The sequence below is a fragment of the Melopsittacus undulatus genome, chromosome 19 (genome assembly GCF_012275295.1).
Source record: "Melopsittacus undulatus isolate bMelUnd1 chromosome 19, bMelUnd1.mat.Z, whole genome shotgun sequence".
Classification (NCBI taxonomy): domain Eukaryota; kingdom Metazoa; phylum Chordata; class Aves; order Psittaciformes; family Psittaculidae; genus Melopsittacus; species Melopsittacus undulatus.
This window is the reverse complement of record NC_047545.1, coordinates 3,131,198-3,144,106: the sequence shown is the minus strand read 5'-3', so window position 1 is coordinate 3,144,106 and position 12,909 is coordinate 3,131,198. Positions and strand designations below refer to the sequence as shown.

General features: G+C 47.9%; 1 protein-coding gene across 6 annotated transcripts in view; it reads left to right on the top strand.

The window, feature by feature from the left end:
* PTPRS (protein tyrosine phosphatase receptor type S) overlaps nt 1–12,909 on the top strand; it is a 138,755-nt gene that overhangs the window by 71,153 nt on the left and 54,693 nt on the right. For all 6 annotated transcript variants that reach the window (XM_034070803.1, XM_034070801.1, XM_034070802.1 and 3 more), the window contains exons 5-6: nt 79–267; nt 9,439–9,549. In XM_034070803.1, coding sequence (XP_033926694.1) covers nt 79–267; nt 9,439–9,549 — 300 coding nt within the window. The remainder of the gene's footprint in view (nt 1–78; nt 268–9,438; nt 9,550–12,909) is intronic.

Sequence of the window (12,909 nt, the reverse complement as noted above, 5' to 3'; positions counted from 1 at the left end):
GTTCCATTGAGCAGCTCCATCAGCTGCCCTGATTCCCAGGCTGTGTTTAACCACTCTTCCTTTGCTCTCTACCACCAGAGGACCAGTTACCTCCTGGCTTCCCAAACATTGATATGGGGCCCCAGCTGAAAGTGGTGGAGCGGACACGAACAGCCACGATGCTCTGTGCAGCCAGTGGGAACCCAGACCCAGAGATCACTTGGTTTAAAGATTTCCTGCCCGTGGACCCCAGTGCAAGCAATGGGAGGATAAAACAACTGAGATCAGGTAAGGTCTCTTTGTGAGACTAGAGAAATTGGGACCTAGAGACAGATGTGAAGAGACTGCTCAGAGGTTTCTGAAGCAGAAGAGAGGGCTGAGAGACATAGGTGTCACCAGTGTGGATTGGGGTATTACCTTATCTTTGTGTTGGGGGAACCAACTGCTATGGCAGACATGGCTCTATAGGCCACACGTACCTGGGGTAGGTTCCACAGCTCAGGCAACCTCTTACTGTCAAAACATGAGCCTGTGGCTGTAAACTGAGCCTCTGAAAGCTGGCATTGAAGAACTCTTGCAGGATCTCTCTGGCATCAAGTCCCTGCGGTCATCGCTGGAGAGCAGTTGTGAGCATTCTGGAGTGACCCTTGGTGCTCCATGGAGCAGATCTCCATGAACAGATGTACCCCAGCTCTGTGGCTCTTGTCAGTTTTCCATCTTCCCCATCTGCTTGTCCATCTGTCTCTCTTGTTGGTTTTCTGTTTGTTGTTTTGTGTGTGTGTCCCAGTGACAGCTCTCAATATTCACTTTTCAGGAGATGCTTTTATACGTGTTAAATCTGCCCATTCACTCTGTGTGTGTGTGTGTATGTGTGTGTGCAAAGAGGGCACAGGTGTGTTTAGTTTGGCATATTACTGAGAAGGCACTTCCATTCATAGCTGCAGAGATGAAACAAGCTTTCAAAGTTTGACCATTTGATACAAACTAACCTGAGAAGGAATCCTTTTCATATGCTGCTTGGACTGAGGGCATTGACCCAGCCTAAAGAAGATGTGTCTCTGTGGTTGGACCTCGCAAGCACTAGGGTCACTTCAGCTGCTCAGAACATTCCTTTAGCAAAGGAAGGGAACATCCTCAAAAGTTCCTTGTTGGAAGAATGGCATTGTTGTAGGCAAAGGGAGAGCAGAGGCTTTGGTGAAGCAAGTGGGGCTGCTCTGTTCATAGTAGACATTTCACAAGTCATCTGGTCAGGGGAGAGCCAACTGCTTCTGCCCAGACCTCTGCCAGCCCCAAAGAAATCAGCTCTGCCTACCATGCCACTGGAGCTGAACATCAGAGTGTCATCATCTGGTGTTCCTCTTGCCCTGTTTGGCAAAGGTTCCATATACTGATTTTTAGTTCTGTGAGGCACCAGAATAAACAATTCAGTGTCGTTCCAGTTCACTTTTATTCACCTGCAGAACCACGTCCTTACCCAGTGAAGCAAACTTACAAGCAGATACTTAAACTGCTTTGTTGAATCGGGTTGGTGAATCCTGCAGACGCAGATGAGGTTGACCTCTCTGTTTTATCCTAACAGCTGAGGCAAATGCAAATCAAACAAATCACTCAGCATAAATAATGAGAGGTAAACTAGCATTATATCATGCTCTGTGCCCATCATCTGAAGTGTGAGTAATGCACAAGCAGATTAGTTTTAATACATTCATCATCTTGCTAGAATGCCTTTCTGCTCTTTAACTGGGTTTGATCTGCTGTTTTCCTTCAAGCCACCCGAGTGCTGTTTTCATTCCAGTGCGTTGGTTAGCCTCAGAGTGAACTCCTGGCTTTTCTGCTAAATCAGAAGATACCTGCTGAGAATTAATCTCATTTACAGCTGCTTTGAATGAGTAAACTGGTGAAATCCTGAAGCATCTGTGTCAGCCTTAGGAGTGGAAGCCTGTTGCTTGTGAGAGGGTGTGCAGATTCCTGGACTTGGGAGTTCTCTGATTTCATCTGCTTTTAGGGCCTTTCAGAACTTGCATGTCCTGTGATGCAGAGGCCTGTGACAGTGCCAAACGCATGCACATCAGGGCCATCTGGACTGCGTTAGTATTTTGGTCAGTGGAAAGAAGTTGTTTCAAGACCAAGCAGAGCAGCTTCAAGTGTGTGTGTCTGACCTGAATGTGATGAGCAGTGTGGTGCCTGTTTGGGGGCTGTTGATTCGCGTCCTGCTGAAGTCAGAACTGAATTTAATACATTTATATTTCCAGAAAACAAACTTTGCCTCCAGAAGTGTGGCACTAGCACACATTAGGGCATTGGATGCCTCAGGACACTGCTAATAAGCTGCAGTGTCTTTCACCTATAGCTCATCAGTACAATTCTGGCCCATCCTCTTGGGGATTAACAATAGGAGTGCAGGGAGGAGGAGTGACCCTGGTACTAAATCACAACTTCATCACTGCACTTTGTACTAACAGATTTAGCATGGAAGCCAGCACCTGTATTGTCTCTGAGGACTTCTCTGTGCATTGCTCCTTGATGGAGATTGGGACAGGCTGAGACAGGAGGGGACAGTAACCCTGATCCTCCCTGGAGGTGAAGCCATTGGGATAGCACTTATGCTGCTTTATGATGGAGGGTGTTAAGAACTGACTTGATATCAGTATACAAGTTAGTGGCAAACATGCAGATGAGCTCATTAAAAGGTACAAGTGAAATGGCATACACAGAGCTCTGCAGAACTGAGTAACTGTGGCCACATTTGGTTCTTGTAGACCTCTGAGACCATGGTCATTATATTTGCATCATCCTGGGGATGTGTTACTGGGTCATCAGTGTAATGGAGCCGCTGTGTCATTAACCACAGTGGCTTTTCTCCATCCAGTATTTCTTCTCCTTTCCAGGTAAACTTTCCAAGCCATTGGAAATCTTTTAATACTAGAGGGTTTTGACTGACTGAGAAGCGGAATTGTCAGTCAGAGGAGGATGGGAAGAACCTCTGTCTTCCCTTAGACATACATGAACGTCTCAGTTTTAGAGACCCAGGTTGTCTTAAGAGTTTAAGTGGTCTTGGTGGTGGAAGGGAGTTGGATGTTTTGCTTAACCCGGTGCAAGCAGTCGCAGGACATGTGGAGTAGAAGCCCAATGTCCTTTGCTCAGCCGTGCCACCTAGGGGGGATAAGGGAGGCAGCCTCCAGCCACCTTCTCTCATCAGAGGAACACAAAAACCTTTTGTCTTGTGTGTGTATTTTGTTCTCTAAATAACTGCCTATAACAAACTTCTCTTTCCTTTTTTCCCCCCTCACTTTTTTAACATTCAGAGACTTTTGGTAAGTTTGTTCAATTAAAACCCCAAAAAATCAAACAAAAAACCCCCAAACCTGCTGATGTGCAGATTTGTAACCCTTGCCCTTTCAACTAATTCCTTTGTAACAGCTTCTTGAGAGGCATGCTGTGCATTTCTTGTACTAACTCTTTCAGTAAGGATATTCTGCCCTCTTAATGAATTTCTGCAGGGGTATTGCAGGCTTCAGAAAGAATAATAATCATCCTGATTAATATATCTGTATGAAGAGATAACAGCTAAATATGAACCTCCTAACATTGGATAGATGGTTTTTGGTATGTTAGCAACAGTTGTCCTGGAATTCCCCAAGTACACAATAGCTTGTACCCTGGAACTGTGATAATTGTGTTCACACCTGCAGGAGGTCTTGGAGTTTCACATCTAACAGGGTCATTGGTGTTCTCAGGAGGGAGAGGTGGGGGCAGCATGTTCAAATTGAAGCTGTAATTCACAGGTCAGCAGCTATGGGAGAGGGTTGAGCAAGGGAAAAAGGAGCATCTTGGCCATCCCCCCAGATCATCTCCATCCCTTGAGGAGCCTGCAGAACTCACGTCACGTTCCCTCCCTGTGCCAAGGCCCCTTTTGTTACTGGAGATGTGGCAATCGCAGCTGCCAGGCAGGATCCAGCCCTGTAAAACTGCACAAGACCCTGGGTGATTGCTTGCTTGTTTGGAATAGAAAGCTCCCTGCAGGCCTGGCGAGAGGAGCACAGCACACACATGTTCTCACACGTGGCCTGACAGAAGGTGGGGATGTGTTGTCTGTCATTACCATGGCAATGGGGACTGGCCTCCTCTCCCTGTTTTCCAGGCTTGGAGAATCCATAGGCAGCTTGGTGTGGGGGAAGTCAGGAAAGGCTGAGGGAAGGGCAGATCCCATCCTCTGTGGCAGCAGGGGACACCTGCACACAGTATTCTACCTGGCACCATCTTGGTCCTTTAGAATCCACTGGGTTGTCCTTTAAGCTGCCTTTTGCCTCTGTTGCTGACTGCTCAGTTGGCCATCTGGGCTCATGCAGCCTCCAGGTTTGCCCTGAATCTCTGGCTCCTGGGAGGCTGTGGAAGGCAATATGAATATTGGCATGTGACATCCCAAAGCCAGCTTTTCACTCAGAAAAGCAGCATCTCCAGTGTGAGTTCTTCCTGCTTTAGTTTTTCTGCTCTGGCCAGTGGTTATCCTCATGCATTTGCTCCTGCCATTGGGACGCCAGGCAGGCAGCTCCCTCCCCACCACCACAACCCTGTACCAGATCTCACAGGACCTGCCAGAGTTCTTCAGAATGATTATTTCATGTCCTCTTCTAGCACCGTCCTGCTGCCCCTCTATTGAACATGAAGCTGGTTAGATGTGAAACTCCAACAGTGAAAATCTACCATCTGTGTCTCTGCCACCATTTCAAACTGCTGTTCTTTCCTTGCAAGTGGCTCGATCTCGTTCGGATTCAGATTGTGTCCCCTCCATTCTTGGTGTTGGGTACCTTGCAAAACATGGTTTGCTCCTCACCTCTGTGTCCTGGGTGCCAGAGGTAGAACTGGAAGGACCAAGGTGGCATTGCTTGGCTTCCCTGGCTCTCCAAGAGACAGTCTGTCTCCAAGAGCTGCTGACAGCCTGTTTCCAGGGGCATCGCTGGTGCTTAGAGGGAACAGGGGATAACTAATAGACAGTGACACAAGAAGGCAATGGCTGCTGTTGTGTCTGTGCTTGCACAGCTCCAACTTCCAGCGTGTTTCTCCTGTCAATTAGAGTGAACCTTTGCAGGAAATTGCCAGGCTTAGGCAAGGCCAAAGAAGCTTCATAGCAGTGGGTGATGCTGGGGTCTGCTCCCCTCCTCTCCCCTCCTCCCATTAGCCTTGTTCCAGATTTGTGCCACAGATGGCAGATTTTCACTCCAGTTCTGAGACAGAAGGATGTATCTGAGGCTGTTTGTCTTTCGACTGAGTTGATCTATAACCCTTTGCTGCTTTCTCTCTTTCTCTTGCTTTCTAAAACCTTCCTGCCATCTCCCATGTGGAGATCTGCCCAAATACACGCTCCCCACACCTCTTCCAAGCGCTGCCTCTCCAACCTTTGTCCTGACAGCTAACCAGCCTGCTTTATTAACCTTAGCTAGTTCCTAACCCTAACTAGATGCTAACTTTTCTCTAGCAAATGACCTAACCTCTTAACTAGAAGCTGAGTATAATTAGAATCTAATACCTTAACACTATAATACCTCTCTTCCCTCACCTCCTTTGAAAAATAAAGGTGACCTGTAATCAGCATCTACATCTTTTTACCTTCTATCCTGAAAATGGAGGATTGAACCGCAGCACAAGAAGGATAAGGAGGGAAGGGGTTTTCTGATGGTTGAGGCAGAAGATTGGCATGCAGGAGGCTTTGACTCCTGTTCTTGCCTCTGCCAGACCTCCCTCTGTGACCTTGGACAAGTTGCTTCACCTCTGCCTCAGTTTCCCCATCTGTAAAGCAGAGTAATGATGCTGCTGGGGGAGAGGAGAGACCAGCATAAGGCTGGTATCTACCATGCACTGTGCCCTGCTGAGAGGTGCTGCAGAGCAACAGCACTGTTACCAGTGCAGAGAAGCTCCTGCATTGCTCCCTTGTACGAGGCAATAACTTGGAATTGCGGGATCTGCCCTGTTCTCAGGATTGGGGTAAAAACCAACCAAGTGAACCCCCCTCTTTGATAAGCTGTGTGACAACTTTGAATGCCACTGTGAGCAAAAGGACCTGCCAGGTTTTCAAAGGAAGATGGTTGCAACCTCAAGAGCTCAGACTGGGGGACAGTGATTTTACCACTGCCTGCGGCTGGGTCGCCAGCCACAGTGTCACTTCCCCTCATCTCTGAGGCCTGCCTAAGTGGGAGACTTATGTTAGGCAATGAGACACAACTGGAGGGGGATTGAATGAAATAACCCAGGGGAGATGCAGTCAAAAGTGTAGCAGGACTCTTCTCCCCCCACACAACCCCCTCCTGCACTGGCTCTAGGGAGGCTTCCTGAGCAGTTGCATGAAGCAGCCCTTTCACTTGAGCAGTAGTGTGGCCTTCTTCAGAGCAGAGCATCTGGCTTCAGTCTCTGGGAGGAACCACTGAAGGTGCTGATAAGGGCAAGCATTGCATTCCTCACACATCTGTGCCAATAACTAAAGTCTGGAGCTGGGAATTTGTTAGCAAAAGTGGGATCAAACCTGCAATTCCTAATGTTGCATGGTCCCTGGATATCCCTTTCCCTGCCTGGGCTAACATGGCCATAATGCCAACCCTTTTCTCCAGGAGTGATCAAGATAAATGCAGGTTCATCATATGTTCTGCAAGTAGCAAACACTAATGTTAACTGAGAGCTTGGCATGCTTAGCACCAAAATGGAACCAGGCTTAAACAGTTTTCAAGCCAAGTGCCATGGAGGCTCTGTGAAGAGCCAGCTCAATTGGACTGCTTTAAAAAGAGCATCCCCACCTTAAACACCCTGAGCGAGCCCTCTTTAGTCTGTCCCTGTCATTTCAGATGAGGTAGAGCAGGAAGTTTCCCACTGGGAACTGTCTTCCTTGACTCAGGTCCTTTTCCCACGGGCAGTGCCAGTGGTTGGGGTTTGACAGTCGTTTCACTCACTCTCTTTGTTTCCTTTGCAGAAGGTACACCGATCCGAGGTAAGATCCCCAGCTCACTCACTCACCCACTCTCCAAACACTTCTCTCCACTCAGTTCCTGCTTCATTGACCCGTGCTCAGTACAGATTCTTGTTGGTGGTGTTGTTATGTTTTCCTGTCCTGCTTCACCTCTGGATCTTTATTATACCTGTCTTTATTTTATATATGGTTATAATGTCCTTTTTTGTTTGCTGGGTGCACTCGGTAATACTGATACTGTTATTCTAATAACATCTCAGGCTGTGCTGCCTCAGATTTATGGCAGAGTTTTAAGAGCTAATCTCTCCAGGACTGTGAAGGACTGAAGTTTATCTTGAGCATTAAATGCTATCAAAGCTTGGGAAACGCTTAGGACCTGCTCTTGGTTGGTGCAAAGTGCTCCCGAGCCACCGATGGTGCTGCAAGTTTCCCAGTCCTTTGCTCACTCAGATCTTCAGCACTTACCATCAACGTGTACTCATTTGTTTGGCTTCAGAGCCTTCCTTCCCCTTCCTCCCCACTCTCCTACCCCTAGGTTTCTCTGGGAAAGATACCCATGGTAAGTAGCTTCTGCGTTGCCTCTTTAATGGAGCTAAAAAGATCCTAGCCCTCAAGCGGTCACAGAAAGTCAGAAGGGATTGGGTGTGCACCCCTTGGAAGAGCTGCTTTGGTTTTTATCTACACGTGCAAATTTAAAAGTCCCTAATTCTCTGCTGATAAAAGCAAAAGGAGGTGCTGTAGGTGGGATTTACTTGTATGCACATCATCTCTGTGGGCTCCTGACAAGTGCTGAAAACTCATTGACCTCTCTGCAGTATCACTGCAACCACTGCATTCACCAGCAAAGCTGCAGCAGTAAAGATGAAAGGGGTGAGTCCTTATTCCCCTGGCGAAGCTGCCTGCCTGCAGCTCATGCTCATTCATGCTCCTGCTCTACAAAGTGGCTTCATTTCCCGTTGGTGCTCTCAGACAAGGGATGCTCATGGACTGCGCACAGAATTTGTCTGGAAGCAGTGGAAGCAACCCCCAAATGAAGAGAAGTTTCTAGAACAGTGCACTGGCCAGCTCTCCAGCAGAATGCAGCTTCCAATGACAGAGCAAGCTTGAGCTGTAATTCAGTATGAAATGTGCTCAGCTGGTGTCTCAGTGGGAAGCTTCAGTCTATTTGCTTTCGGACTCCTCTTATGCTGAAATAGCCACAGATTCTGCTGAAATGAATTCCCTTTGCTTTAGTGGTTTGGGTGGGGTTGGCTTGGGTTTTAATTCGCCCTGCTCTGCCTTTGGGAGCTACAGGGCACAGTGGATGCTGGCACTGTCACACCCCATCCCTGTCATAAACCCTCTCACACATCACATCTTCCCACGCAGCATCCTTTGTCACCCGTGCACACACGGAGGTCCGTGAGCTCCTCGTCCTCCTCATGTGAACACATTGGGTTTTCCTTCCTGAAGAGGCTGTGTCTGCAACCAACAATGACACCATTTGCACTTTCCTCACTTAAGATTTTATCAATAAGATTACACCGAGCTGAAATTGTTTGGTTTTCATATTTAGGGGTATTTTTTCCAGAGATGGAAGTTGAAGAGTCTGAGCACATACGAGCTCTGTCCATATCTGTAGTATAATCATGTACTCCTAATACATAAAACATTTGATAGCCTGTTGAATTATTTATATAGTATGTATTTTCACTGGAGTTCTGCAGGGATGAAGCCTTCTGAGGTAAATGAGGCAATTTTCTTCCATGTAGTTACATGCTGCCTATCTCTGCATGTTTGCTGACAGGAGTTGTTTAGCAGGGACTCTGGGTATGTTCTTGTAGGCTGCAGTGATGTACAGGTTTAAGAAAAAACCTTAATCCTTTTGTCCAGGCAATTTTGAAGTTCCAGTGCAGTATTTACAGGTTTTTCCCTTGGGAATATTCACTAATAGTAAAGTGCTTTTCACACTGACTCTTCTCTCCTGTAGGCTTCCTGTGAAGCAGGTATTTAGGCACAAAACAAAGGTAGCAGAGATAAAGATACTCCAGGGATCCCAGGCAGGGGGTGACAAAGCCTCCTGCTTTTACAGTCACTGCTTCAAATCAAGCAAGGGAAAGTCAGCTGTCTTCTGATGGATTTCTGGGGACCCTGGTAATATGGATTATTGGAGTTGATTCCATGAGTTCTGGTGCAGAATGCCTGCATTGCAGAAGCCACAAAAGTTGGTTCTTTTGCTGATCCTTTCAGTATGGAGCATAACACTTGGAATGGGGCCGGGGAGGGGGGATGATTAAATTTTCTCCTCCTGCTGAGTATGTGTCCAGCTGTAACACTGAGCACAGACAGTAGCTGATGTTGGCTGAGGGCTTCGTGCTTCCAGAGCTCAGGAACCGCAGGGAGCATCCCATTGTTAGCCCAAAGGGGAGGACAAAAGCGAAACACTGAGGCTATTGCTCTGTCTTCAAGCCCAAACCAAAAGGTGATGATTGTGTCTTTGCTGCGGTCTTCTTCTCTCCTCCCAGGTGGCCTCCAGATTGAGAGCAGCGAGGAGACAGACCAGGGGAAGTACGAATGCGTGGCCAGCAACAGCGCCGGAGTGCGCTACTCCTCCCCTGCTAACCTTTATGTGAGAGGTAGGGAGCGCACCGGCTCACACACTGCCAAATACCTCCCTCCCCATGGCCTCCCTGTGTCCCAGCTGCTTCCAGGATTCCATCCTGACAGCGACGTCAAATGTGACCCAAAATAGTGTGCCCAAGAGTCTGCCGGCATCACCCTGCAGAGCCCAGAGGGCAGTGAACAGCTTTGGCTGCAGAGGCCACAGTCCCCTTTCTCCCGAAAGATCCCTGCTCTCTGGAAGTGGGAAGGTTTCAGTTCTGCTGGTGTGGGTGTGAGAGGAGGGGAGGACCCTCTCAGCCCCCTCCACTGAGCTCTCAGTGCCCCCGGTCTCACCAGCTTGCCACGGGAGGTGCATTGTCACTTCTCACCTAAGTCCCAGCCAGTTTTCCCTTTGCCAGCTGTAACCTATCACTGGTTCCTTGGGCACAAATGCTGGCCTTGGGCACAGAGGGCTGGAGAGGGCCAGCCGACAGCTCTGCCACAGTGCCAGGTCCCTTCACCCATGTAGCTTGGGAACAGATGACAGGGGGACAGGCTGGTGCTGGCTGCCCCCTCGATGTTCTCACACCCAGTGGGGCAAGAGCCTTTCTGCTTCCTTTGTTGGTTGATTTTAATCTCTCTGATCTGTACTATTTTGTGTGTAGATTTGGTTTAATATCTTTCCACAGCAAAACCCTTTTGGTAATGAGAGAGCAGGGCTGGTCCTTCTGCCTCTTTTTAACAATACAGAAAGACAAAACTACCATTGGGAATTAAAAAGGGAAGTTACATCCCGGCAAACTGTTCCCATTCCATCCCATCGGCAGAGGAAGCGCCTCCCACCTACACTCACGTTAACTCTGCGGTCCCATGCAGAGCCATGCTCCTGTGTGCACTCCTTTCTCTCTCTCTTTCTCTCTCTCTCGTGTCTCACGCTCACTAAATCACATGCACATGGAGAGAAGGCTTTTCAGAAGTGAACGTTTCCAAGCTCCAGTTTTAAAATAGCCTTTTGTGGCCAGCTGGAAAATTGCGATTGGAATTTGCCCTCTCGCCTGGGCCCCGAAATTCTGCTGTTGGGAGCGTCAGTCTGGATCGGATGCTATCTCCCGGCTAAATCCTTTGCAGACAGCTTTAGCTGGAACGGTTTGGGATCTTTTCGAAAGACAAAACCCAACAAAAACCCCAACAAGAACCAGGGGAAAAAATGGGGATTTTTCACTCTTTTATGCCTAAATTTCCTCTGCCTTTCCTTTTTGGGAGACAAAGGTTGTAACCGTGCTGCTGCTTGTCTCCACACCTGGCTGAGAGTCGGCCCCAGGTGGATAGCCCTCTTTCTGTCCAAGTTAGCCTGTGTGTTCCTGAGGCTGCCTGACAAAGCGAGCCAGCATTAACCGGCCGAGAGAGGGCAAAAACCAGTGTGTAAGCGAGCTCGGCCTGTGGTTTGGGTGTTTCTCATGCTGTTTAATTCCTTGTTTCTTGTGTGTTAATATCGTGGAAAGGTAACAAATCTCTGAAATGGATTTGCTTTGGTGGGAGGGGAAGTTCACGCACATTTTCCTTCCCGTTTTTTTCTTTCCCCTTTGTTTTAAAAGAGTCCTGAACACTCTTGTGTTTCCAATTGACTTGTTTCTCCCATAACATGCTTGTCTCTATAGAACACCTGGGATAGGAGTTGTAAGTTTGAACATTGCAAGGAAATGTTTTTGCTTTCTGGTTTGCTTTTCATTTCTTCTTCGAGTTATTTCTTGGTTTTGCCTTGTTCAGCCCCATTGTGGAGGTAGCACAAGCAGGGCCGGGCACGGGGCTGGTGGGAGCAGGGGCTGGGGGAGCGATGGCCAACCTGGGACCTCCTTTGAGTTGGGGCTTCTCTGCCCGGGGCAGGTTCCTCTCCCCCTTCTCTATAGAGCAGATGCACTTAAGGATGTGAGAATCCCTTGCTGGGGTTGGCATCTCTGCGGGGTGCTGGTCCTGAACCAGGATTGCTCACAGCCTGGCCTGTACAGAGTTTGGTTGGTCTTAAAAGGTCCCTAGGTGGATGGGAGGGGGACCGTCAGGAAGGCAGGGAAGAGGGTCGTTACTATCTTCCTTTTTATTTTTCCTTTCTTTTCATTTTGGTTAAGAGAAAAAGAAACAAAAAGAATCAATCAATTTGCAGCTGACAGCCTTGAGAAGGCCTTTTTTTACTCTCTCTGTGTTTCCCCTATTTTTCTCTTCTCCTCATGTCATTGTGTTCCGCATCAAACCCCCTTAACATCCCTCAGAGCTACGAGAAGGTTGGTGTGGTTTTTTTCTTTTTTACTTTCTTTACCCACATTTTTACATTCTTAAGAGAAAAAAAAATTTAAAAAAATATAAACTAAAAAAAAAAAACCTAAAACTATAAAAAAAAAGAAAAAGCAAGAAATCTTTAAGATGAGCGAGACCCGCCGTTCCCGGGTCTCGCGGAGATGAGTTGAGTTGCATTGTGGGCCTCTCTATGCATCCTTTGGTAATGTTGCTGAGTTCTTGCACTTTTTTGTCGTCATGGTTACCTTGCCGTTTGGACATTGGGCCTGATGCATGATAGGAGAATGTAACAATCTTCTTTGCATGCCACTTTTTCAATTAATTCTCAATTCTTTTTTTCTCTCTATAAATAATGTATCGTTTTGGGTTTTTTTTTTGTTTTCCAGTTCTGGTTACTTTTCAAGTGGATTTACTCTTTTACTTTCTCAATTGGTTTCGTTCCGTTGGGTTTTTTGCTTTCTCTTTGAGTTCCTGTTTCTGTTTGGATTGGTTATGCTGTGCTGTAGTTGATTCCAAACGCATTGTGAGAAGCCAGTGTTCCTGCCCACCCGGTGGTAACTGAACTCCTCAATCCCTCCAGGAGGAAAGGAGTCACACAGCTCTAACGCCTGTCCATGGAAGCCCTGCTATTTGGGACGAGCCTTTGTTTTGGGGGGAGGGAGGGATCTGGGAAGGGGAAAAGATGGTAAGAAGCCAGGGTGTCCATCCGAGAGTTAGAGCAGAGCCTGGGTCCCGTTATTACTTACATATTTCTGGGAGGTGTGGCCCTTGTTCCACATCCTGCACACAAAGAAAAACCCTGATCCCTGCTCCCAGGGGCTTCCCCAGCAATGCAGAACTGGCTCACTGATAACCAGCCTCTTCCCTCCCCTCATACCTAAGACAGTGTGCGGGAGCTGAGCTTGAGCCATGTCCCATCAGCAGAGCTTGTAGGAAGGAGGGCAATGCCTCATCCTCGCAGTGTTGGGAGGGAAGGGCACCCAGCCACCTGCAGAAGGGTAGCTGGGTCTCATGGCTCTGTCTCTCGCCATTTACCCTCTTCCCCCCCATCATTTAACCATTATTACCTGGCTATACAGGCACATTGAAAGCCAGCCTGGTCCAGA